Source organism: Bactrocera dorsalis, chromosome 2 (assembly GCF_023373825.1).
Source record: "Bactrocera dorsalis isolate Fly_Bdor chromosome 2, ASM2337382v1, whole genome shotgun sequence".
Classification (NCBI taxonomy): Eukaryota; Metazoa; Arthropoda; class Insecta; order Diptera; family Tephritidae; genus Bactrocera; species Bactrocera dorsalis.
In genome coordinates this window covers 4270501-4296178 of record NC_064304.1, presented here as the reverse complement: position 1 = coordinate 4296178, position 25678 = coordinate 4270501, and the positions used below count along the sequence as shown (strand labels likewise).

The 25678-nt window shown below is 35.2% G+C and overlaps 6 protein-coding genes across 9 annotated transcripts in view; all 6 read left to right on the top strand.

Annotated features, from left to right (window-relative positions):
* The window catches only part of LOC125776420 (glutathione S-transferase D1-like), a 111069-nt gene extending 107637 nt beyond the window's left edge, over positions 1–3432 (top strand). Inside the window, exons 2-3 of one of the 3 annotated variants that reach the window (XM_049448195.1) lie at positions 2453–2466; positions 2691–3432. In XM_049448195.1, coding sequence (XP_049304152.1) covers positions 2698–3324 — 627 coding nt within the window. In that variant the 5' untranslated portion in view covers positions 2453–2466; positions 2691–2697 and the 3' untranslated portion in view covers positions 3325–3432. Of the gene's footprint in view, positions 1–2332; positions 2467–2690 lie in introns of those variants that run through there. The other 2 variants (XM_049448193.1, XM_049448194.1) reach the window with 2 other exon arrangements.
* A 3707-nt stretch (positions 3433–7139) lies between these two features.
* On the top strand, positions 7140–8556 carry LOC105225817 (glutathione S-transferase D1). The gene is made up of 2 exons (XM_049448196.1): positions 7140–7294; positions 7778–8556. The coding sequence occupies exon 2, from the start codon at positions 7785–7787 to the stop codon at positions 8412–8414; it is 630 nt and encodes a 209-aa protein (XP_049304153.1). The 5' UTR covers positions 7140–7294; positions 7778–7784; the 3' UTR covers positions 8415–8556.
* A 1287-nt stretch (positions 8557–9843) lies between these two features.
* On the top strand, positions 9844–11983 carry LOC105225816 (glutathione S-transferase 1-1). Of its 2 annotated transcripts, XM_011204450.4 has the most exons (3): positions 10115–10132; positions 10173–10194; positions 11281–11983. In XM_011204450.4, the coding sequence occupies exon 3, from the start codon at positions 11293–11295 to the stop codon at positions 11935–11937; it is 645 nt and encodes a 214-aa protein (XP_011202752.2). In that variant the 5' UTR covers positions 10115–10132; positions 10173–10194; positions 11281–11292; the 3' UTR covers positions 11938–11983. The 2 variants fall into 2 exon arrangements, with proteins under 2 accessions (XP_011202751.2, XP_011202752.2); XM_011204449.4 differs by lacking the exons at positions 10115–10132; positions 10173–10194 and adding an exon at positions 9844–10108.
* Positions 11984–12904: 921 nt separating this feature from the next.
* On the top strand, positions 12905–14026 carry LOC105225815 (glutathione S-transferase 1-1-like). The gene is made up of 2 exons (XM_049448191.1): positions 12905–13056; positions 13243–14026. Exon 2 carries the CDS (start codon positions 13244–13246, stop codon positions 13889–13891), a length of 648 nt encoding a protein of 215 aa, XP_049304148.1. The 5' UTR covers positions 12905–13056; position 13243; the 3' UTR covers positions 13892–14026.
* Positions 14027–19983: 5957 nt separating this feature from the next.
* LOC105225813 (glutathione S-transferase D1) lies at positions 19984–21014 on the top strand. The gene is made up of 2 exons (XM_011204447.4): positions 19984–20142; positions 20218–21014. The coding sequence occupies exon 2, from the start codon at positions 20223–20225 to the stop codon at positions 20847–20849; it is 627 nt and encodes a 208-aa protein (XP_011202749.2). The 5' UTR covers positions 19984–20142; positions 20218–20222; the 3' UTR covers positions 20850–21014.
* Positions 21015–23983: 2969 nt separating this feature from the next.
* LOC105225812 (glutathione S-transferase 1-1) lies at positions 23984–25620 on the top strand. Its single transcript, XM_011204446.3, has 2 exons — positions 23984–24140; positions 24857–25620. The coding sequence occupies exon 2, from the start codon at positions 24885–24887 to the stop codon at positions 25512–25514; it is 630 nt and encodes a 209-aa protein (XP_011202748.2). The 5' UTR covers positions 23984–24140; positions 24857–24884; the 3' UTR covers positions 25515–25620.
* Positions 25621–25678: the final 58 nt, after the last annotated feature.

Genomic DNA, 25678 nt, shown 5'->3' with positions numbered 1-25678 from the left:
CTCTCATATTTTCTTTAATACCGGCAGTCGCTATACATACATACATACATATGTATGTACTATATCCTAGAAATAATATTTATTATGAACAAGAATTATAAGAAAAAAAGTGTTTTAACTATATTAACCTAAAACAAAAAATATTTTTATTTTTATTAAATACATATTTACATATGGTAAACGGCTGTATTTAAGCAAAAGAGATTCAGACTGAAAGAAATCGGGAAGTGTGCAGAAAATTATTTTAATAGTGATTTGAGAAATTGTCGTGCTCAGCAAGACACAATTATTCCATAAAGTGACGCTATCGTTTTTTAGAAATGCAAAACAACTGTATAGAATTTTGAATCACGGTCGATTACAAGTATACTCAAGGTTGTCAATATGCCCGCTCGTCTTGCCGCCCGCACATCTGGCATATTTGGCAGTTGCTTCTTCCAAGGTTGTTGAGTATTTATCTACTGACTTAAAACAATGGCACACCCTGTATTTGTGGCAACAAGCACAAGTATGATAGCCGAATTTAGCTTGCTCTTGAGTAAAAAGTTTTATCTTATCAAAAACGTTTATTATTTAATAGACTTTTAGTAATTAGTGATTGTGTGTCAGATATTCTTAGCATTATTTAGCCAGCGATCAGGAGATTATACACATTTCTGTTTCAGCTACTCAATAGTAAGAACATTAAAATGTTTGGTTCAATATACAGAACCCGAATCAAAGAGAAGAAAGAGGTAAATAAAACCATTGTTGAAAAATTTGAGAAATGTAAGGTTTTGTTGAGCTCGGTAACGTGTAGCTATGAGTTCTGCATGAGTGGAAGCGATTTCCTAAAGATTTCTAATAAATGTGAAGTTTCCATAACTTTGGTGGAGCAACTTTAGATTAGAGTGTATGGTACACAAAGCTAATAATGAAGTTTGTGGAATTCAGGGTTTATACAAAACTTTCTCAAATGCTTATCATAAGCTCGGCGTGTCTTTGAAAATGTTTTCAGGAATTTGACAGAATCTTGGAAGCATTTTGCTGAAAGAAACCAATGGACAATAATTGCCATTTGCTTGAATAATAACAGCTTTCAGAATCAATAGTCTATAGCAATATGTAAGAAGATTGAACATCGCTGCCAAGGCAAGGAATCGAAAAGTCTGCAGCTTACAACAACAAACTCAAAATATCTTCTATATAGAATCTATAGACAGAACTATAAAGAGATTATTAAAGAACTTATTCTTAATGCCTAATGGACGTCTAACAAAGCTTTCAACAATTTCACTGAGGCAACTTTCCCAGTGTTCATTAAACTCAATATGAGAGATAAGAATACAAATGAATTCATAGGAACACTGCCATACTTTTACCTACATGTATTCTTAATAGGTAGTATCACGTATTTGTTTACATAGCTGTTAATAGTAAAAATCGCAATAATAATAAAGAATACGGTGGCAGCGAAAAACAAAATTGACAAAACATCAATGCAGTACGCGACGGTGCAAAAACCAAGAGTTGTCGGCCCACAATTCCGAATTCCAATTTACGAATATTCTCTCGCGCGCAACGCAAATACTATTAGTATTCCTTTTTGACAGTTTGGCCGGTCGGAAGAAATTCGGAGTGCACCACACCTCGATAATCGAAGAAAGCTGTCAACATAACTTGATTTTTCACTTGCTTTGTCGTGCTTTTTCAGCTTCCGCTCACCTTTGCTACGATATTTGTGCCAATTGATACAGATGTCACTGACCTTAGAGAAAATATTTCGACGAATACAATAATATATCCAGAAAGTCAATTAGAACTCAAAATTTTTTAAAAATGTTCAGGAAATAAGTTAAAAAGGATCTATAATAGTAATATGTAACTTCGGATCTGGAGAGTAGCTGATAGAATAAAACCCCAAAATAGACTAGCCTAATGAATTAAAGGGGCTTTCAGAAATACTGGAGATTACAAAGAAAATATATTTAATAGTATTTTGCTGCGAACCATTCCACAAAATAACACAGTGCTTTGCATTTCTCAAGCAAAAAATAAAAAGAATTCGGAGAGCGAATGCGTTACACCTATGGGTCGTAAAATCTTTCTTTCTTTTGCTTGTACTATTTCGTGAACAAGTAAACTATGTTTAAGTTCTCAAATCAACCGGTTTTCTTTTACATTCGGTGGGAAAATTAACATAACAGAGTAATTTCTAAAATTCCGATAGCACTCTTCTCAACATAGAACAATATTTGGGTTCGTTGAGATTCTAGTAACAAATGTTCCTACACGCAATATATACTCATGTACCCATCGGTTTATTACACCAATAAGTTACGCTCTCGAATACTCATTTCTCCATTACTTTTTATTATTATAAGACTTTCTCATGTATACAAAAGCAAGCATGGAGACACTTGTGGTTTAGTTTCAAAAGAGTTCTGGTGGAATTAACACATTCGAGGGAGGGACCTTTCGATACTGGTAAGTAATAAATGGAATTAAAAATAGTTTGTGTAAGTACTCTGGAATGCATAATAAGATTGTAAGGTCCAGTTTATAACCTTAGATACAGATACAGAAATTGGTTTCTTTTAAAATGTTTATGTATATTTATATACTTACATATATATACATACATATGTATATGGTCTGTAAGGTAGGTATATACTTATGTATCTCAAAAGCCCTTATTTTTTACTTTTCAGACACAAAATGGACTTCTACTATCTTCCTTTATCGGCTCCTTGTCGTGCCGTCACCATGACCGCCGAAGCGCTCGGCGTTAAATTAAATAAGATAAAGTTAGATTTGTTTGCAGGAGCTCATCTGAAACCAGAGTTTCTTAAACTCAACCCACAACATACAATACCCACATTGGTGGATAATGGCTTCTCTATTTGGGAGTCACGTGCCATAATCATCTATTTGGTCGAAAAATACGGTAAAAATGATTCGTTATACCCGAAATGCCCGAAGAAGCGCGCTCTCATCAACCAACGTCTGTTCTTTGATGCCGGCACATTATACCAGGCGTTCGTTAATGCCTATATAGCAAAATATATGTTTAAAAAGCCTATAGATGATGAAAAGATCAATAAAATTGATACAGCTTTTGAGTTCTTGAACACTTTCCTCGAAGGACATACTTATGCTGCCGGCGATACTTTGACTCTCGCTGATCTCTCGTTGTTAGCAACAGTGTCATCTTATGATGTTGCCAAATACGATTTCAGTAAATATGCCAATGTGGCCAGATGGTACGAGAATTTGAAGAAAACTGCACCCGGTTGGGAAGAAAACTGGGCGGGCTGTATAGAATATGGGGAATTAATGAACTAAAATGTATGTTTATATACAATAGTGCGGTTCCAAAGCATTTATTGATCATCATTATATCTTTATGACTGTGTCGTAATTAAAATAAGAAAGTATAGTGTTTTACTGAAATTACTGTGTTTTTTATTTCTTTCTCTATGGAAGTCAAATATTGTTTTGTAATCTAAAATAAGGGACCATACTTCACTAAGTCAAAATCTTTGAATATTCAAATGAGAGTCTAATTACGCTGAAGATAATAAGAACGAATAGCATAGATTACGCGTTTCTTTCTGGATTAAATAAATCGCGCAATGGCTGTTTGCTTAACGACTGATAAATGTTTATAACATCTGGGAGTTATTTGGTAAATACACCAATTATATTATGGGCTAAATTATCGGCGGCGGCAACTTTAATTGTAAAACAAAGTTTTATCTCCAAAAGCACCAAAGAAGTTCTTATGGCGAGTTAAAGAAATGTTTTGTTTAAGAACGACTGTAGCTACAAAGGTTAGATTAAGTTAGTAAGAAACAAGTAAGAAAGGGCTAAGTCAGGATCTGAACATTCCATACTCTTGCAGATTGCTAGGATTAAAGCCAGGTAAGTTATTTCATGTATGTATGTATGGACATGAAGCTTGTTAGTTACATGGGGCCTAGGGCAAGTTTTCACCCGATTTTATTCGGGCAAGTATTGACCTGATTCAACCTATATTGGAGGAACAGATATGCTATTATCAGGAAAGGATCTTCTTTATATTTCAATTACATACTTATATAAGTACATATCTCACACATTGACCGATATTTTCTTTAAAAATATTGAGTTCCCAGGGGCTTGAACAGTTTTGGTTCCATTTGAACAATTTTTCGCTATTAGGTGGCCTTCTCTAAGGGCATCCATCATCCGTGCAAAGCTTTATTCCATTATATTAGTTGCTTCTCGATTTGGATATTAATTCGTCTCGGTTCTGATCATTTATATATACATATGTATGTATCTACATACCTATGTCTATAACCCTAACATAAGTATGTATGTACATATGTATATGTATCTATCTCATTTAATTTTAGGCAAAACATACAACCGTTAGTTGAACAAAGCTAATATACTCTGTAGCAACAGGTTGCAAGAGTATAAAAATATTTGCGAAAATAATAATTCATATAAGTACATACATATGTATGTAGGTGCAAATAGTTAACTAGGTGATTAAACAAATGGACATACATACATATGTACATATTTAAGTGTACTCGTATATACTCCTGTATATGTATCTGTGTGTGCAAAATTGAAGTATTCAGCGCTTCCCAAATACTACTCGTTGCGAGAACTAGCGACTACATAGAGCAAGCTTTTCTACAACAATGCTTTTAATTCAACGGATTGCAAATAAAGCTTTTTTCTATTCACAAACATTGCGTGCATGTACTACTAAGTAGATGTTTGTAAATATATAGAGGTAATTTTTGCAAAATCAGCGTGACTGGCATTTTTTGTCGTTTAAGCATATAAGTACATACTATACATATCTATATACATATCTATATACATATGTATATGTGGGTTTGAGCATACAAACAATATGTGTACATAAAAGTAGAAAGAGCATCATTGACATCGGTGGCTCTCAAGTAGTGCTTGTTCTTTATTTTATTGCCTGAGTGTGTACATTCTCTCACTCAAACACACATACATATATACACATACATACATATATGTAGAATTATGCATATGGAATCAGTATTAATTAAAGAGTCAGTGAAAGTTGATAAATATATATATAATATTTGCAGGTAAATATTTTTACGCATTAGGGTGTATCGATTATGCTACGAAAAAAATATTAGATGGAAAACCAACAACAAATTTACATTACCGAAAACACAACTTGCAACAATTTTTTCCAAACATATCAGCGATTTTAACACAAAGAAATCGTTAGGACTCTGTGAGCTACCGAAATTTAAATATTGGCCCGGAATATTGGGCATAAGGTGAAACACAGATTTTAACGATATTTTATTTCAACTGAATTTATGTAGTTTAAACATTTTAAATTGAAAACAATAAAAGTGCATATGTTGATTTTTTTTACTTTTTATGCGATGTTTAAATTGAAAAAAAAACGCTGAGGTAGGTTAAGTTGGAGTTAGATGCGTGTGATTTATAGGGGCAACTTTGCGGATGCTTATTAGTCGGTACTTGTTAGATCGGATTATTGCTGCCATCCATACTGAGCGATCAAAATCAGAATAAATATCTTTTTACTCCCTTAAAAAAATGCCCCTGTGCGGGGTATTATAGCTTTGATGCAGTGAAACTACGTTTTTTTTTTTTGCTCTCCCTAGTGTACATCAAGCAATGTCAAAATATGGTGAAATAGATAACTGATGTCAGCATATTGAGAACTCATGCACTTCGGCTAAGCTCAGTGGTTCTCAAATAAATTTTACTCGCCTCGTTTGCACTTGAAATAACTTTTTATTAAGTTCTTGTTTTTTAAAGCCAAATGCTGGCGTGTTAAAAGTACATGTGTATTTATGTACAGATAAGTGTAGCTATGATATCATAGTGCTAGAAATATCTTAGTAGCTATGGAATACGTACTAGCAATTTATAATCTTAAGAACATAACAAGTAAGAAAGGTCATGTGCAACCAAACATTATAATATTTCGGTACGCAGGCACTGATATATAAATAACACAAACACTTGGAAAAACGATAATCATTTTATGAAGTATATGCGAGTTTGAGATAGTATCGACCTGATTTTATCCATTAACAATATTTCTAACATGCCACATAATAATAAAATTTGCTCTGGGTTCTATTAACCTACCTCGCAAACAATCGCCAATTATATGGTGTCAGTTAATTTTAACCATTTTCGGCACAAAGATACATTATTATGAGTGAAACACGCTCTCTCGTTTTTATTGAGATGACTCATATGTTAACCGATATATGCGGTATAAAGTTCCCTCGGAGTACGGAAATCGTTGTATTGGGTCTATGGGAACTAAGTGAAGTATTGACCCGATTCAACCCAATTATTGACACATTGACTTATTATTCTCAGGAAAGAGTTCTCTCTGAACTGCAGTTGTATATCTCACACATTGAGCGATATTTACGGTAAAAAGTCGACTATGGATATTCGGTACCCCTTATTTACAAGTTGAACAGTTTTTGTTGGACTTACACAATTTCTAAAGGTTTATCCTTATTTTATTGCTTCTTGATTTCAATATCGGAAAGTGAAAGAATCCAATTTAAAGAGAAAGAATTGAAAACTCTGTTATTGTAGGCGTGATTGTAGTTCGATTTCACTCATTTTAGCAGTGTAATAGGAATATCAGAAGAATGTTACGAAATTTGGTTGAAATCGATCGGGTGCGTCCTGAGGTATACGATGCTACGCCCATCACTCAATTTTGACACCGGCTTATTTAAAACCCTCTCACATCATCTTGGACGTGTGCCGAATTTCACAACAATATGTCAAAAACTGAGGGATTAGCTCGAGTATATGATTATGCAGAGAGTTCGACATGCGTGGCTAAATTATTTCAGCTCAACAACATAAACCTTATATGTGTGTATGTTACAGAGTTTATCGAACAATATTGGAACAGCTCACTTACATACATAAGTATATCTAATCCTGTCTGGTAATCAGTGCTGATACTGATAACGCCCCAACTAGGGTGTTCTCTAATTGTTAGCTTTTTCGCTAACCGTTCGGCAATATGTACGCTTGTGCGTGCGGTCAGCGCCTCTCTTATTGTTTACATTTTGTATGCGCCAATTTTGGAAGAGAATAAACTGTTCATTTATTTGCTTCAAATCTTGTGTGCATATCATTATGACAAGCAATATTTTTGGTATAAAAAGAAGCGTGCGTTTATTGGATTTTCAGTATCGACATTGAACTTATACAAGCGGCTTCTAGAATCACCACATATCCAACTTCAATACAAGTGAGTTACGATTACATAAGTATTGGGTCAAATACTCGTAGACGTCCTGTAGTACTTATTGTGGAAAGACATTAGAACTCTGAGGATTAAAATGTTATTTAAAGTAGCTAATCATCCAGTGATTACTAAATTTAATGTGAGATATTTTCTCAGTGTTTGAACCAAAAATTAAATAATATCCAGATGCGCTGTGTTTTTTGCGCCAAAATGGTTGACTTTATCTCTCATTGGTTACAAATTGATCATAGTGCAATTAGACTTATTAAACTTAAAACTTAGAAGAGTTTAGATTGATACACAGAAGATCTATCAAGTGAAATATTATTTTGTACATAAAATTTGCTCTGTGTGATAAAATTTGGTCTGTATGTGCGTTGAGAGTGACTAAACCGATCTACATATATCATTCTGTTTCACATATTATTGCGATATAAAAACTTTTTCTTTATCTAAATCTAATTATAAAATTTAAATTATTTGTAGGCTAAAAATGGATTTTTACTATTTGCCTGCTTCCGCTCCTTGCCGCGCCGTCGAGATGGCCGCCAAAGCTTTGGGAGTCGAATTGAATAAGAAACAGCTAAATTTGTTTGCTGGAGAGCATTTGAAGCCGGCATTTCTTAAACTCAACCCACAACATACAATTCCTACATTGGTAGACAACGGTTTCTCTATTTGGGAGTCACGTGCCATAATCATCTATTTAGCCGAAAAATACGGCAAAAATGACTCCTTGTACCCGAAAGACCCCAAGAAGCGTGCTGTCGTCAATCAACTGCTCTTCTTCGATATCTCCACAATATATAGCGCCTTTGTTAACACATATGTCCAACAATACCTCTTCAAGAAAGAAGTCGATGCAGAGAAGTACAAGGCAGTCGATACAGCTTTTGAATTCTTGAACACATTCCTGGAGGGACGGAAATATGTTGCTGGAGATGCTTATACTCTGGCTGATATTTCGTTGATTGCAACAGTGTCATCTTATGAAATTGTCAACTATGATATCAGTAAATATGCCAATGTCGCCAGATGGTACGAGAGTGTGAAGAAGAGTGCACCCGGTTGGGAGGAAAATTGGGCTGGTTGTTTGGAATATAAAAAACTATTAGGTGTTTAAGTTTACAATATTTAGTGTTAATTCTGTAATTAGGTTCGCTGGAGTAATTTATTAAAAAAAAATATAGAATTTCAAAAAATGTGAAATTTTCCAATATTTTGAAATTAAAATGAAGATTTTAAGGTAAGCCTTATCTGAAAAATGGAGAATTTCATTTTGACAATTTTTAGGTTACAAAACGCCGTAGCGGAAAACTAAACTAAAAACAGACACGAATAATCGTCGTTCTTCATATCAGCAATTCTATTTGGCCTGCAAATAAAAACTTAAAACATCATGGAATATTTGAACTGGAACTTAAGAATAGCTGACCTACATTAAGACGTATTTATTATTATTTTCCCCTCTATATTCGCCCCATAAAAATCGTTTTCTTTGCTTTCGAGCCGTAGCCTAAACTAGAATGCTAACAAAGTTCCATAGCATTGTATTCAATCGTTCTTGTTGGTTTCATTGCTACTGTTTTCGGATAGCTTAATACACAGTTCGGACAAAGCAACGAATTGATACGTTTACAGCTAATCTGCCTCCGTCAAGCACTGGTTTACTGAATTTCATCATAGCGAGGAAGTAAAAACTAACGTGTTCGACTTTCAAAAGACAATCTGGCACTGACCAAACGTAATAATATCAAGTTTCTGCACCAATTTGTGACACCTCAGTTCAATGGATAGTCCACTCGCTGGTAGTTACTCGGTGAAAGTCGCCCAAAGTTCCCGAAAAATTTGACTAATTTGTCACGGCAAAGAACGGTTAGCCAAGGAGAACTTTAACAAGTAAGGAAGGGCTAAGTTCGGGTGCAACCGAACATTTTATACTCTTGCAACACACAAGAATCAAACCAGGCAAATACTTTAAGGTGTAAAACCAATCATATAGAGTAAAGTCAGTCGGATATTTGAAAATCCTGATATTAGTAATATAGGGGCTAGGCCAAGTTTTCGCTCAAGTTATCTGTTTTAAGCACAAAGATACATATATACCGATATATGATACTGTTATCAGTAAAACATGCTATCTCATTTCCAATGAGATATCTCACATATGCCGATATATGAGGTACAAAGTCACCCGGAAGTTCGAAAATCTTTATATTAAGTATATGGGGCTAAGGGAAATATTGGTCAGATTCAATCCATTTTTGACATACATACATTGTAAGAGAAGGATTATCACTTAATTTCAGTTACATATATATGTATATCACACATTGACCAACATTTTCGATCAATAGTGATTTATAGATACCATGGTCTAAATATTCGGTACTTACGGGCTTGAACAGTTTTTATTGGACTGACAGACAGACTTGCGTATTTCAACTCGCCGCATCATGATGATCATTTATATATGTATGTTTGTATATATAACCCTATATCTATCTCGATTAGTTTTAGGTGATGCAAAGAACCGTTAGGTGAACAAAACTATTAAGCTTTGTAGCAACATGTTGCAAGCGTTAAAAAAAATTCAAAACAAACTTTAAGGTGTCTTGTGGTATTCGTTTAAATGTGTGGGAAATTTGGCTCTCCTTCATTATGACTCTCACAGATAAGAAACATAGTTATTTATATTAACTTTATGAATCATATTCCTGAAGTAGGTACTGCAGACCACTCTCTAAATAAGATTTAGTATTGAATTAGAAGTGGTCGGTGTTGAAAGAATTTGCTAACAACCGCATAGTGCAATAGGTAAATTTGAAGTATTCTTTGCACTATACATACATATATTACACATCTCCGTTAGATACTGCACCGAACTCTTGCCGTTATTTGTGGTGGGTTGTCGATAACGAATGGCTAATGAAAGAACATGTTTCTGACAGAAATAAAGGGTGATTTTTTAAGAGCTTGATAACTTTAAAAAAAAAAAAAACGCATAAAATTTGCAAAATCTCATCGGTTCTTTATTTGAAACGTTAGATTGGTTCATGACATTTACTTTTTGAAGATAATTTTATTTAAATGTTGACCGCGGCTGCGTCTTAGGTGGTCCATTCGGAAAGTCCAATTTTGGGCAACTTTTTCGAGCATTTCGGCCGGAATAGCCCGAATTTCTTCGGAAATGTTGTCTTCCAAAGCTGGAATAGTTGCTGGCTTATTTCTGTAGACTTTAGACTTGACGTAGCCCCACAAAAAATAGTCTAAAGGCGTTAAATCGCATGATCTTGGTGGCCAACTTACGGGTCCATTTCTTGAGATGAATTGTTGTCCGAAGTTTTCCCTCAAAATGGCCATAGAATCGCGAGCTGTGTGGCATGTAGCGCCATCTTGTTGAAACCACATGTCAACCAAGTTCAGTTCTTCCATTTTTGGCAACAAAAAGTGTGTTAGCATCGAACGATAGCGATCGCCATTCACCGTAACGTTGCGTCCAACAGCATCTTTGAAAAAATACGGTCCAATGATTCCACCAGCGTACAAACCACACCAAACAGTGCATTTTTCGGGATGCATGGGCAGTTCTTGAACGGCTTCTGGTTGCTCTTCACCCCAAATGCGGCAATTTTGCTTATTTACGTAGCCATTCAACCAGAAATGAGCCTCATCGCTGAACAAAATTTGTCGATAAACACATTTCGAACCGAACACTGATTTTGGTAATAAAATTCAATGATTTGCAAGCGTTGCTCGTTAGTAAGTCTATTCATGATGAAATGTCAAAGCATACTGAGCATCTTTCTCTTTGACACCATGTCTGAAATCCCACGTGATCTGTCAAATACTAATGCATGAAAATCCTAACCTCAAAAAAATCACCCGTTACTTTTGAGGGGTACTTTTGGGTTATATAGTATTTAAATTCTAACTGTATGCTATTTATGTCTGACCTACTTAACAACATGTTCAATTTTCTTTTGCAGATTATCAGTGAAATGGATTTTTACTACAGTCCAGCATCAGGCCCTTGCCGCGCGGTGCTCATGACAGCGCAAGCAATTGGCGTTGAGTTAAACAAAATTCCGGTGGACTTACGCAAGGGTGAGCACCTAACGCCCGATTATATTAAAATTAACCCGCAACACACTGTACCAACTTTGGTGGATAACGGATTTTCTGTATGGGATTCGCATGCCATCATGATCTATCTGGTGGAACAACATGCTACATCAGATTCCCTCTACCCAGCTTGCCCTCAAAAGCGGGGACTCATCAATCAACGACTCTACTTCGATGTGGATATTTATTCCGTATTTTGGAGCTACTGTTCGTGTGCCATTCTTAAGAAATCGCCTTACGATCCAGAAATATTAGAAAAGTTGAAGAAACAGTTGGAGTTATTTAATACTCTTTTGGGGGGTAACGAGTTTGCAGTTGGTGATACACTGACGTTGGCTGATCTGTCACTATTGGCTACAGTGACCACTTTGGATGTGTTTTCGACATTACCGGGATGCGAAGTCAACATAAAACAGTACTCTAATATTGAGAAGTGGTACGAGAACATGAAGAATGTTGCTCCAGGTTATCAACAGAACTTGGATAATATTTTGGCAATCAAACAATACTTTGTGAAATAAAAGGGTTCGGCCAGGTTTTCTGTATTAAAAGCTGAATAAATTGTTATTATTGTGTTTTTTTTTTTTTGATGAAAAAATATGTCTCTTTCCGTTGAAGTTGATTACATAAGATGTCAATTGAAAAGTCCCCGGCCTACCTTAGTGAAACCCTTTTTTCTGCAAAATTCGTTTCTTTTTTAAGAGTGATACATTGGTTATAGCGACCCTCCAATTTTTCGGTGTCATTTCAGTAGTATGATATGTTCTTTGCAAAAGGCCTCAGATTCAGCGGTCATCTCTTCATGCGACGAACATTTTTTCCCAACGAGCTTTCTTTTGAGATGTGAGAACAGGAAATAGTCGCCGGGGGGCCAGATCTGGTGAATACGGTGGATGCGGGAGTAATTCGAACCCCTACTGATAGATTTTTGCCATCGTTTTCACTGCATCCGATAATGCAATGCATCGTGTGAAGTCCACTCGGATGACTCTCGATTGGATTTCCAAGTAAAATGATAGAGCCACGTTTCCTCTGTCATATACATATATAGTAGAAACAAAAACTAGGGTTTAATACGCTAGAACAACACCAAACACTGTCTTTAATCGTCAGCTCGTCGTTGTTGTCCAACAGAAATATTCGTGAATGTTCAGATATTTTCACTTAATTTGTTGTGACACCGGGGTTCGGTTCACTTTTGCACATATCGCACTATACCGTTGCGATTTTACGCAATTCTATAGCAACTCGCAGCCAGCTCTTTGTGCTAGTCATTCACATTACCGAAATGCACTTCAAAAGAAAACTGAATCTATGAGCTTTAAAACAATGTTACTGCCTTTTTTCTTTTTGTGTGTTTCGAAGGTATTGTTTTCGTTGCTCTCAGCGCTTCACGCTCCTCACATTGCTGTTATGAGAATAAAAGTTAAGTGCAGGTTAGCGTGTATGGCATCTCCAAAGAAACAAATATTTTTACCTTTTCATCGAAATTTACTTAAATAGACACACAGTCATGAGCAAGAATTCAGTTGAGCGTTGAACAGCTGTGAAGTTGCTTTTACGAATATAAGCAGTTTTAACGGAGGAGTAGTAAAAAAAACAAAAAAAAAAAAAACAAACAAAAAATTAATTCCAAACAGGTATGTCAAAGCGAAACGACAGTGCCTTGTCGTGCCAACAACAACTGCAATTACAATAGTGATTATAGCAATTAAGTATAAACATCTGGCTAATGTTTACGCCAAAGTGACCATATAATATATGTAAATACACGCCTGTTGTCTACTACTTTGTGCTTAAAGCCGCTTTTTCTCGTTCCGCTTCAGCATGGATTTCTATTATATGCCTGCTTCTGCGCCCTGCCGTGCCGTGCTCCTAACTGCTAAGTGCGTCGGCATTGAGTTGAACAAGATACTTCTCGATTTGCGTGCTGGTGAGCACTTGACGCCCGAATTCCTGAAGATCAACCCACAACACACGATCCCCACATTGGTCGACAAGGACTTTGCGCTCTGGGAATCACGCGCCATCATGATCTACCTAGTGGAGCAATATGCCAAGACCGACTCACTCTACTCCCAGTGCCCCGAAACGCGTGCGCTTATCAATCAGCGTTTATACTTCGACATGAATCTCGCCTTAACATTCGGCAAGTACTTTTATAAGCCCGTAATGTCTAAGACCCCATTCGATCCGGAGCAGCGCAAGCAGTTGGAAACACAGTTGGAATTATTCAACACCTTGTTGGCAGGGAACAACTTCGTGATTGGTGAGACGCTAACTTTGGCTGATTTGGCACTTTTGGCAACAATTAGCACCATAGACGTGGCTCAATGTCTGAAAGACTTCAACGTCAATGTAAGAAAGTATGCACACATCCAAAAGTGGTATGAGAACATGCGAGCGGTCACACCTGGCTTCAAAGAGAATCAAGAAGGTTGCTTAGAGATGAAGAAGTTCTTGGAGGGCCAATAAATATCTACGTGTGTGTATGTGTGTATCTATATGTACGGTTTGCAGTTTGTTTTTACAACTTTTATAAAGTTCCGCAGTATTGCCCAAATATGTACGAATATATGTATGTAAATAAATCTGTATATTCACATTAAACCAGAGTAGAAAATTTTTGAAAGGAAAAAATATCATGGTTGGATGAAACTTATCGGAAGCGAAAGATAAAATATCAAGTATTAAGGAAGTAATAATTTACGGGCGATTAGAGATCGGGAAAATGAAGAAGTGGGATGTCAAAGTCAGTCAAAATATCTCAAGTCAAAATTCCAGTTGTTTTTTAAAGGTGAGTAGGCCTTATGATAGCTAAAATCATTTCCTCATGATGATATTTTCTCAGAAAACCCCCGCTAAAGGCTAAAAACTAAACTGCTGTTGACTGCTGCCACTACGAAATAATAGGTAGACTTTTTATGAATTTTGTTTTGTCATTTTCAAAGTCTTCTACACCAGTCTATATGTGAGCCAAGCGAATGAATGTTAAAACCGGTTTTTTCTCTTTGTACTCTTATGTGATCGTTAGTGTACTCTTATTGGTTCGAGAATTCTCTACCGGTATAGTTGTTAGCCAACTTCGTTGCTGTCTATCCAGGCATTGACCTCCATTGTTTTATACACTTTACACTCGCCAACAAAGTGTCGCTTTTCGACTGGTTTAAAAGATTCGAAATAAAATGAGAATTGCTTACAAGTTTTAGTTTTCAATAACAATTTCTGTCACTTTCTGACAGTAGTAAAGTCTACTCAGAAGAGCCTGTCCTGTAATTGATAATCCACGATGAATCGTGCTTACATTTGAGTTTTGTTAAATGGTTCGACATGGTATCGTCGAAAAGAGTTTGCGTAAATGTTTCCAAACAGTTTTTATTAATCTTGAGAGAGTATATTTTTAATTAAAATCTTTAAAAGTGGCAGTGCTTCTGTGTATGCGTTGAAAATGAAAGCTTACCTTTCGATTTCGCAAGAAATTTGAAGAAAGTAGGTTGAGTTGCTACCCTTACAAAATACGAACTCGGTATAAACTATCAATCAATTCCCCGAGGGGATTTTATTCTCATAAATGGAGATTTTCGGATTTCAAAGTCTATTTCTAAGACAGGGATTGTGAAGTATCATTAATAACGAAGGAATAAATTTCAAAAAGAATATTCTTCAACGTCACTGGAGAGCACTATCAATCATTGTTTGCAAGACAGTTTACCATAACCGAGAATCACTAGTTTGGAAAACTACTGTTGGCCACTGGAATATATTTCTGAAGTACTTTTTTTCTATTTTTGAGTTACATACTACTGTGATCAAATTGAAAAGTGAATTTTGTTCATTTCATCTCCTTCAATGTATGTAAGTAAGTACATATTATGCCAACCAATTTTCCAGTCATCTTATCACTTGGAAAAATCCTCCGTCTCAGTAATATTCTAGAACTAGTCTAGTTCAAATGACACTTATGTTCTTATGTCCATTTCATCAAAATTATGGCATGTGACGAAATTGTTAAAACCATACATATATACATATAAGCTGCTGTACATATTTATAAAATATACATATATATATATATGTATATATGTATAAGGCGTGTTATATGTGTAAGCAAATTAGAGTTTTCTGCACCAGTTCGATTTCCGGCAGGGAACCTTTGAATTGCATAACTTCATATCGTTATCTTTGCACTGTTAAATGCCACTCAAGTTATTTTCTTAAGTGCACTTAAGTGATTTCAATCAATACAATTATTTTTAAAATTATCATTTATGATTTTAGATCTTTAAAAATTTTATATAATTATATATACAGTAAGGGACAAAACTGTTCACGTATATAAGTAAATGTTCCCGGTAAAGATTGTGGGCTAACGCTGCATCTTCTTTGTACAGGGTTTTCGGATATATCTATTTTCATAAACGATGCATTCGACACGTTCCTTTAGAATCTTTCAAATTCATTTTCTAGATTTGGCACGTCCACCGAGTTCTTTGTTCATCTCGCCTGTACGGAAATTAAACCACCCACAAGTGTTTTTGTCTAAAGCGCATGTATTTAATTCTAGATAGAAACGATACGAACCAGGTAATCAAGCACTTAATTAGTACCTAAAACATAAATTTTAATAGTAAGTGCTAACATTGTGACTCAATACAAAATTTTCTTAGCTGAAACCTCAAATTCGAATGCGAATACTTCGAATGCGATAAATCTATATTCGTTTGCTTTTGTACTCCACCATATTAGGGACCGGCACTATGTTTAGATTAGCAATAAAAGATAAGAATTCACTCTGCGTTTCTATTTTATCGTTATCTCTATTTTCACTAATTACACAATAAATTGTAATACTTAATGAGTACGTCATGAAATTAATGCCCTGTAGTGTTGTGCTAATGACTTGCATAAACCTGGATGTAAAGTTACAAAGATATTAAAATTGTATCATAGTGACATAATAATACAATTAAGTTATCTAATAATTTTTGTATGTAATATCGGTTGGTCCTGGGTTCCAAACCGTTTTATAGAAGGGGAATTTATTTCCTTCCTCTAGTCATAACCAAAGTTCTATTATTGTATTTGGCATACAGGTGGCTTAACATTCGACTAAAAACTAAGATAAAGAAACTACTGCTGAGTCAAATACGAAAAAACTACATACATTAGGGTGGGCCAGAGTTTTTTTCGTCTCGTACTCTGAAAGATACAACATAATAGTACATAAACATTAATGTTTGACGACGAATATCTCGTAAGCGTGATTAAGTTAACCGAAAAATTATAACAGATCATTTTTGTAAAGCATTAAATTTTCTATAAAAAAAAACAATCCTTGTTTTTAATCTTAATATGCATACATATGTACATATGTATACTATAATATACTAAATAATTAAAAAGGAAATATTTTAAAAATATTATAGAAGATTTACCCATTCATAAAGAAGTGCCATTATATTAATTTTCAGGAAAATTTATCCAAACCGACAAAAATAGCAGGAGGTGAGTCATTAAATAAGAAAAACTGGTATCTTCAACGATTGGTTTTCCATCTCTACATCCCCATTAATTAGATTAGTTGTGTATACAATACACCAAACCTTAAAAAGTGGCCAAAAACGCCATGTTTCAAATTCAAATCTATAATGTATAATTTTACAAAAATATTCCTCTTCGCAACATCGTTATTATTAAACTACATATCTACAAATGAATCAGTCATTCATCAATAGTCCATAATAACTATAGTCCAAATTTTTACCACAAATGCTTGATGATCTATGAAGTTCTATGTCTTATTATTATTTGGCTCAGTATAAAAGTAACATACGCCCTAATGTATTAATGAATTTAAGTTTTGCTTTATAGTACGGTATCTGTATGCTTCCTTATTTTCACCATTTATCAACCACTTGAATACTCTTAGAGATAATACTCTCTCTGCAATACTATTTACTATAATTTATCTAAGAATTTGTAATGACACCTGAATTGGTGTGCGACGATAGACAGCATTATTTCATAATATCACTCTGAAATCGACGCGCTCTTATCGCGAAACTTAAAACTGGCGATACATACTATATAATTTATACATGCACGCTCAGTTATCTGCTCTTCAATACACGTGCCAATCAACAAACAATTGACATATCAACCACACCACCTGCTGGGTAACCCAGCTAATTTCTGGAAGTGTTTTTAATTGATTAAATTTGTTTAAACAATTATAATGCAATTTTTTTATTCATTGATTCTATAAAACTAATTTAAATAAATTAAATAATAACAACAAGAAAACGAAATTCGCAATTCAGTACAATACATATTTTCTTTAATTAAACATTGATCGAAGTTAAGAGGGAGAGTAGTAGCTTGAGTCTTCTGTTGGGAGCTTTCCATCAACGATAGTTTCAGACTACCAGATCACTTTAGGGTCTTTCAAGCGTAGGATGCTGTTATCAAGGTAGCGCTACATATACTACTCCCAAGTGCAACCTCCTTCAGAAAGGTATGCATTCATCCTGATAGCCGAGCGGCTACACTGACTTTGAGATCGCTGACTGTGCGCTAAAAATTTGTTACGGAGTTCATGACCACTTTAAAGGTATCTAGCGAAGGAACTGGGATTGATATTAATCGACTTAATAAATTTTTGGTAAGTTCAAAGCGTTTCGTCGATTTATGCCGTTATATTCCGATACTCATTATAAATTAGACAGCTCAATTAGCAATTTCACTCATTCATCTTTACTTGGCATACAGTCAGCTATTTATATTTGCTTGTTTTTCGGTTTATTTTAAACTGAAACAACAATGCCGAAGAATGAGAGGATTGCTTAATTCATTAGTAGAGAACAATTCACTATGATTGCATCCTCTCATTGCATTATTAGTGCTTTCAAACAAAATAAATTTCAGAAAGTTTAATGTATTGCAAATTCTGTTTCGAATTTCTGAATATTCGACGACTCTCTGAGCGAGCTTTGAGTACAGATATGTTTCACCGCACCGGCGACCATTCCCAGCGGGATAATGGTTCACTGCTTACATTTTTCTTTGAAGAATGCTTCGAAGAAAATTCTATGTGCAATTCTTCGATGCCAGGTAATGCATAAAAGTAAGCTATGCGGAATAATGTTTCCCCGCTTACATTTTTCTTTGAAGAATACTTCGAAAAAAATTCTATGTAGAATTCTTCGATACCAGGTAATGCATAAAAGTAAGCTATGCGGCTAAATTCTACTGTGTTCATATTTACAAGTCAAGTAAGTACGTGAAAAACGACAAATACAAATTGATGGAATAAAATTTATAAGTAAATTTTTTCATTATTTCGTCAAATCATCAAGCAAAAAGTTGGTTACTATTTGGTAAGTTTTTCCTGTTTTTAACATTGAAGGACATAGCTTCAAATTTATAAACATACTCTTTCAACTTTTTTTGTAGAATGTGTGAAAGTTGAACGCTTCACCGAATCGGAGTATATTCACCAATTTCAAAAAAGTATCAAGCTCGCCGTTTCTTCAAGTCTCGTTGCTTGGAAAAAAAACGAAGAGACTCAGCCACAAAAATAAAAGAAAACCATAATGGCTAAATGAGTAGCGACCAACATCTCCGCTTTGGCAGCATCCCGGATCTTTCCGCTAGTTACCCGTCTGTATATATGTATATTTAAAGTTTTTTAAAACCTGCTGTTTTCAAACTTTGAATATTTTATATATACATACATACATATATAATATGTATTTAACGTTTTTAAACTATTTCAATTTGTAATAATTCAGTTCAGTTAAACACATTTTGTTATAACAATTTTTAAGTGCATTTCGCATAAAATAAAACCTTTATAACGATTGTATTGAATCTAGTGCATTTTTCTTTTTAACAAAAAGTATGAGTGGCCTATAAGGTGAGTTTTTGTACACATAATACTTATTTTCATACAAATATGCAATTTTTCCCATTGACCTTGGCATCAAAGAATTCTTCGTGAACTATGGCATCGAAGAATTCTTCGTTAACTGTGGCATCGAAGAATTCATCGTTAACTGTGGCATTAAAGAAATCTTCATTAACTATGGCTTCGAAGAATTCTTCGTTTACTATGGCATCGAAGAATTCTTCGTTTACTTTGGCATCGAAGAATTCTTCGTCCCTATGGTAAGCGAAAGGGGTGATCTGTTACTTTTCGTAGGACATCGCCGTGTTAATTTTCATCGGTCGGGGTAAGCGATACAATCATGCTGCATCGTTTACCTTGCTCGCTTACCAATGTCTACCATATCCCGCTGGGTTATTATATCATAGAAATGATGAGAGTGCTACTTGGTTGTTTTCATATACATATGTACATATGAATGAAAGTAAAATTAACCATTTCATATACTCTTTAACATTGAGAGGGAGCCTTTAAATAGATATTATATGTTATACATATATGTAAATTATACATTTTTGGGTATTCACAATAAAAAACACATTTGTTTAAGGAAAACTAGTTATGGGTCTAATTACACTTGAGCTGAAAAGGTGGACTCTAGCGAAACCTATATAGGGACAGCTGACTCGCTCCATACACGCATACGCTCCCAACAAAGAAATTGTTTGAATGTGTAAGTTTGCCGGCTACTGCCGGAATGAATAAAGCACTGTCTGCGACAGATTCACAGTTGTGTTTAGTAGGCGAGAGTGACAGCAACCGTATCTAAGCAAATTATAAGGTAAAAAAAAAACACAAATTATTTCCATTAATATAAAATATGTATGTAATTATAATACAAAATTTGAAATTTTAGTCGCCATGGATTTCTATTACGACCTCGTATCTGCGCCTTGCCGATCAGTTCTACTGCTCTCCAAAGCATTGGGTCTTGAATTGAATCGCAAGACACTGGACTTGAGCAAAGGTGAGCACTTGGCAGCCGAATTTCTGAAGCTCAATCCGGAACATACCATTCCCACGTTGGTGGACAATGGCTTCTCGGTTTGGGAGTCACGTGTTATACTTATCTATTTGGTGGAGAAATATGGCAAAGACGACTCGCTGTACCCGAAAAGCCCCAAAGAGCGGACTATTGTCAACCAACGTATATTCTTCGACCTGAACTTGTATGCAGTCTTCAGCAATTATTATTATCCCATCGCTAGAGATAAGCTGCCGCCAGTGCCGGAGGACTTGACCAAACTTGAGGATAAATTGGAAATTTTGAATTCATTCTTGGAGGCGCAAACATACGTCGCTTATTATAGCTTGTCGATTGCCGATTTCACCTCGTATGCCACAGTCTCGACCATAGCGACATGTTTGGACTATGATTTGAGCAAATACCCAAACATTGCCCGTTGGTTTGCACATCTCAGCAAAACACTGGCCGGCGCAGATGAAAATCAGAAAGGTTGTGATTTATTTAAGGTATATGTGTGGTAGTTGACGTTTCAGCGATCCACTCATGAATTGTGGAACAAGTGAGAAAAATGGAACGCTTCGATAATAAAAATAAGTTCATAAACACATTGTAGTCATCATCACTTTGTAGCTTATCAGTTCAGTATAAATAAATATATTACCATATTGGTATGTACAGCCGAATAACTTTGTGTTGATTTTATTATATTATCGTACATGCTTTTGGAAAACGAAAGGTGTGTGTTTATATACCACCTCAATCTTTGTTTTAGTGGAAAATTAATTTGTGGAGATATGTATGTGAACGTACATAAAGGGTTTGTCCGGAAAGTAATGCGACTGAACTTCTTCCGAAACTCGTTAAATCTGCGACAGAGACCTTTGATATGATCAAGCAGGCTTACCCACATGTGGTGTGTTTTGGTTGCACCAGGTCTTTTTTGAGGGCCGGAAAGAGGTCGCTGATGAAGACCGGTAGAATGAGCAAATCCAAAGTAAAAACGATGCTCATTGCCTTTTTTGACATCAAAGGCATTGTCCACTTTGAAATTGTTTATCCAATAAAATCATATTATTCAGTACAGTGGTAGGCTGAGAAGTGAGATAAGTATAGATTAGATAGAAAAGATAATTTCATTCTTATCAGTGAAAGGTGTCCACTTAGCTTTCTGGTTGTTACTTAAAACATTTTTATATACTTGGAGTGAAGTCAAATGATCACATTGCTTATGAACTTAAATCAGTCCCAGTACAAATAGAGTAATTTTCCTTTATAATACTGAAAACCGAAAAGTTGTATCTTCCCACAGATATGTATGTATATATGTATGTATTTATGTATGTATTTACATAGGTATGTACCAGTGATATACTATATGTATGTACATACGTAAGTCGTATTCCAATTCTAGTCAAAACTGCGGAATTCCCAAAAGACGGGAAGTGAACTCTAAAAGAGAATAATCAGCTGCCAAAGAATGGTACAGAAGACATCTTGTTGGCAAGCAAAACTTGTTTGTGGGGAAGCTTTGCTGCCGGCTCGTCATCATCAATGGGAATCTCTGCCGTTTGGTCTACGAATTTTGTAGCTTCGCAGAGTATCAAAACACGATTGTCTTAGTATGTCAGTAGGTATTTGTGTAGATATGTACATATGATTGTACATGGTTGAGAATTTTTCTGTGGTGTGACGCACCTACATATGCGTAGGAAAGTAGAGAAATATCGGTGCTCTGAATCATCTCATTGAATGACATCGCAAAGGGTTTCGGAATTCCCACTTTATACTCATATGTTTGTTAGATATCAGTTTTCTCTTATTCGCTGATGACTAAAGAGCAGTAGTAAAGAGCCTTCTATAAAATTGTGTCAAGTCATGAAAAATAATGTATGTATGTATGTATAACGAACATTCGAGAGATCGCCAAAATTTAACTATTGACTTTGAAGTTCGTCATATAATATAAACTTATGAAATTAACGGTTGGCAGTATTTTTAACTTTTTGTAGGATTTTTTTTTTTGTGAGATAACATCTCATTATTGTGTCACGTGTTGTTTAAGATAAGAAGGGGTGGAGTATTATATACTACGTAACTAAGTTTTTTCTTATAAAACTAATTTCAAATGGACTTCCTTTGCTGAAAAATTTAAGTCATCCATCAATTTAGAATAACAGTTATAGTTAAATATATTTCTATTTTCTACTATAGATAATTCCCCTACAATTATTGAGATCCTTACGGATAACCGGTAGTTCGGTGTACCTCAATAACCATCACTGAAGAACATCGCTTATCTCAATCATCATGCTTCATTTAACCAAAAGCATGGAAAAATAATTAAATTCGGGGAAGTTGAAAAAAAGTTACAGCTGGTCGAAAAAAGCAAAAATAATGAAGAATTTCGCTATATTTTGAAAGGGAAGAACGGAGATGATGCTGTATCAGTAATGAAAATATGTAAAATATTGGCCAGGACCATCAGAAAAGCAGTCATAATATCGTAAAGGAACTTAACATTCATCATCAAATGGTTTAGAACTACAAAAAGAAGCTCGATGTTTGAGTATCACATGAATTGTCTGTTAAAAATTTAATGGACCGAATTAACATCTGCGATTCTTTGCTGAAACGAAATGAAATCGAACCATTTCTGAAGCAAATAGTAACAGGAGACGAAAAGTGGATCAAATACGGCAATGATGTATAAAAAAGATAATGGTCCAAGCGTGGAGAAGCTCAACAGATGGTCGCAAAGCCAGGATTGACGCCTCGAAAAGTTATGCTGAATGTTTGGTAGGATTGGAAAGGAATAATTCACTACCAGTTGCTCCAGCCTGGTCGAAGGATTCATTCTACATTTTACTGTTAACAACAGAATCCAGAAATCGAACCAAAACGACCTGAAATGATCAACAGAAAAGGCTTCGGCTTCCATCAGGACAATGCTAGACCACACACTTCTTTGATGATTCGGCGAAAACTGGGAGAGCTTGGCTGGGAAGTTCTGATGTATCCACCATATAGCCTACCCTTGCACTATCGGACTACCATTTTTTCGGTCATTTTTTTAGTGGAGTAAAGTTGGCTTCAACAGAAAAAGAATTACTTGTCGCAAAGAAACCAGAAAAGTTTTACTCTGATGGAATATGATGTCTCTAGCGGAGAAATGGCAAAACTGGTCGACCAAAATAGTACATATTTGGTTCATTAAGGTTCATTATAAATAAAAAAAAAGTTAAAGTTTGATTAGAAATACGAAAATACTTCTTCGACGATCCTTACTTTAAAATGTGTTTTTGTGTACCGGTTTTTAATTTTTTTCAGTGAACTAGCTTACTTAAGTATATGCAAATTTATTAGTTAGCATTTTAAGTACATTTATATAATAATATAAATAAAATAAAATGATTATTATATAATTTAAATTTGTGCCTGAACTCAGAAAAAAAAATTTTTTTTTTTTTTGTTAATCATTTCTTTAGAATTTCTCGCCTCAGTCATTTAATGTTTATTTGATTATTTGAAATATTTTTTTTCCATCTAAAAATATATTTCGCTGATAACAGTAGCTCCATTTTTAATTTTTTATTTGTGTTCTTGTTCATTTGCGGTAAGAAAAAATGCAATAAGCATCTCTTTTTCCCAGAGTTGCTCTCTTAAAACGCGAACCCTCTGCACAAACAATGCGTCATTCGCTTAGACCGGCAATCGCTTGTGGAAAAACAAGGCGCAAGTTGACTATAAAAGCGTCAACAACTCGCCGGTACTACATCAGTTGTTAATTCACCGTTCAAGTTTAAACACTCAAGGTAAGTTTAAGAGCTAAAAGTAAAGCCGATTGAAAAGTTTAAAATTAATTTTTTTTTGATATATAATATGTGCAACAGTATGTGCTTAATGAGCGTTTTGAAACATGAAGAATCAGTGCTATTGTGTGTATACTAATATTATTCGAAAGTGTTATTGTGTAAAAAGTGAAAGAAAATAGGCGTGAAGGTAGATTAGTAATATCTAAGCAGTTGTTTGAAAGCTTGATTACCGTATGAGTTATATGTTTGAAAGCTGTGTGGGCTTATTGCCGCTCCGATTTGGCTTTTGTTGGAAGTGAAAACCATCAAATAATAGTAACAGTTAATCTCTTTTGTTTAAAAATAGAAACGGTACGTGGAGTTTGGGAACGGAAAATATGGTGTGGAAGCCAACAAGTTTGTTTGATTTCAAAAGACCTTGAAGACGTTATGACTAATATCGACTGCATACAATACCGAGCAGATAGAGAGCTCTGAACTGCAGGCAGAATTCTGTTATATTTTTTACACACACAACGGCATTTTAAAACCACTCACATACAATTACATTCCTCGTGATTTTTATCACCTTAAGTAATATAATGACTTGCTTTTTTCACTACTCCACTACAGCCATACAATTTGTTACTTGACTAAATTAAGGTTCTATCATAAACTTTTATAAGAATCTTCATCTTCCCAGATGGTAGTAATAAAACATCTCTTTTTCATTTCAGTATTTACCAAAACCAACACAATATCAAAATGGATTTCTACTATGTCGGTGGTTCCTCCCCTTGCCGTTCCGTCATCATGACCGCCAAAGCACTCAACGTCAACTTGAATAAGAAGATTCTGAATCTAATGGCTGGCGAGCACTTGAAACCCGAGTTTCTGAAAATCAACCCACAGCATACCATACCAACTTTGGTGGATAACGGTTTCGCTCTTTGGGAGTCGCGCGCTATTATGGTATATCTTGTTGAGAAGTACGGCAAAGATGACGCGCTGTATCCCAAGTGCCCGAAGAAGAAGGCCCTGATCAATCAGCGTTTGTACTTCGACATGGGCACTCTGTATAAGAGCTACTCCGACTACTACTTCCCGCAATTGTTCGCCAAGGCACCAGCTGATCCTGAGTTGTACAAGAAAATTGAGACGGCCTTCGAGTTGTTGGACACCTTCTTGGAGGGTCACAGCTATGTCGCCGGCGACGCACTCAGCTTGGCTGACATAGCGGTTCTTGCAACCGTGTCTACATTCGATGTGTCCGGTTTTGATTTCAGCAAATATGCTAATGTCGCCAAGTGGTATGCTAATGCCAAGCAGGTGGTGCCCGGCTTCGATGAGAACTGGGAGGGTTGCTTGGAGTTCAAGGCGAAATTCTTCCACTAAATATTCGTACAAATCTAGGCTGTAGCTTGTTGGTGCTTATTGTTACTTATAATTGAAAGACAAATGTATTATTTGAATAAATACGTAGATACTATTTTTTAAGAATTATTTTTTGGTAAAATTTTATTTATTGCACTATCCACTACACTAACAAATACTCTTGC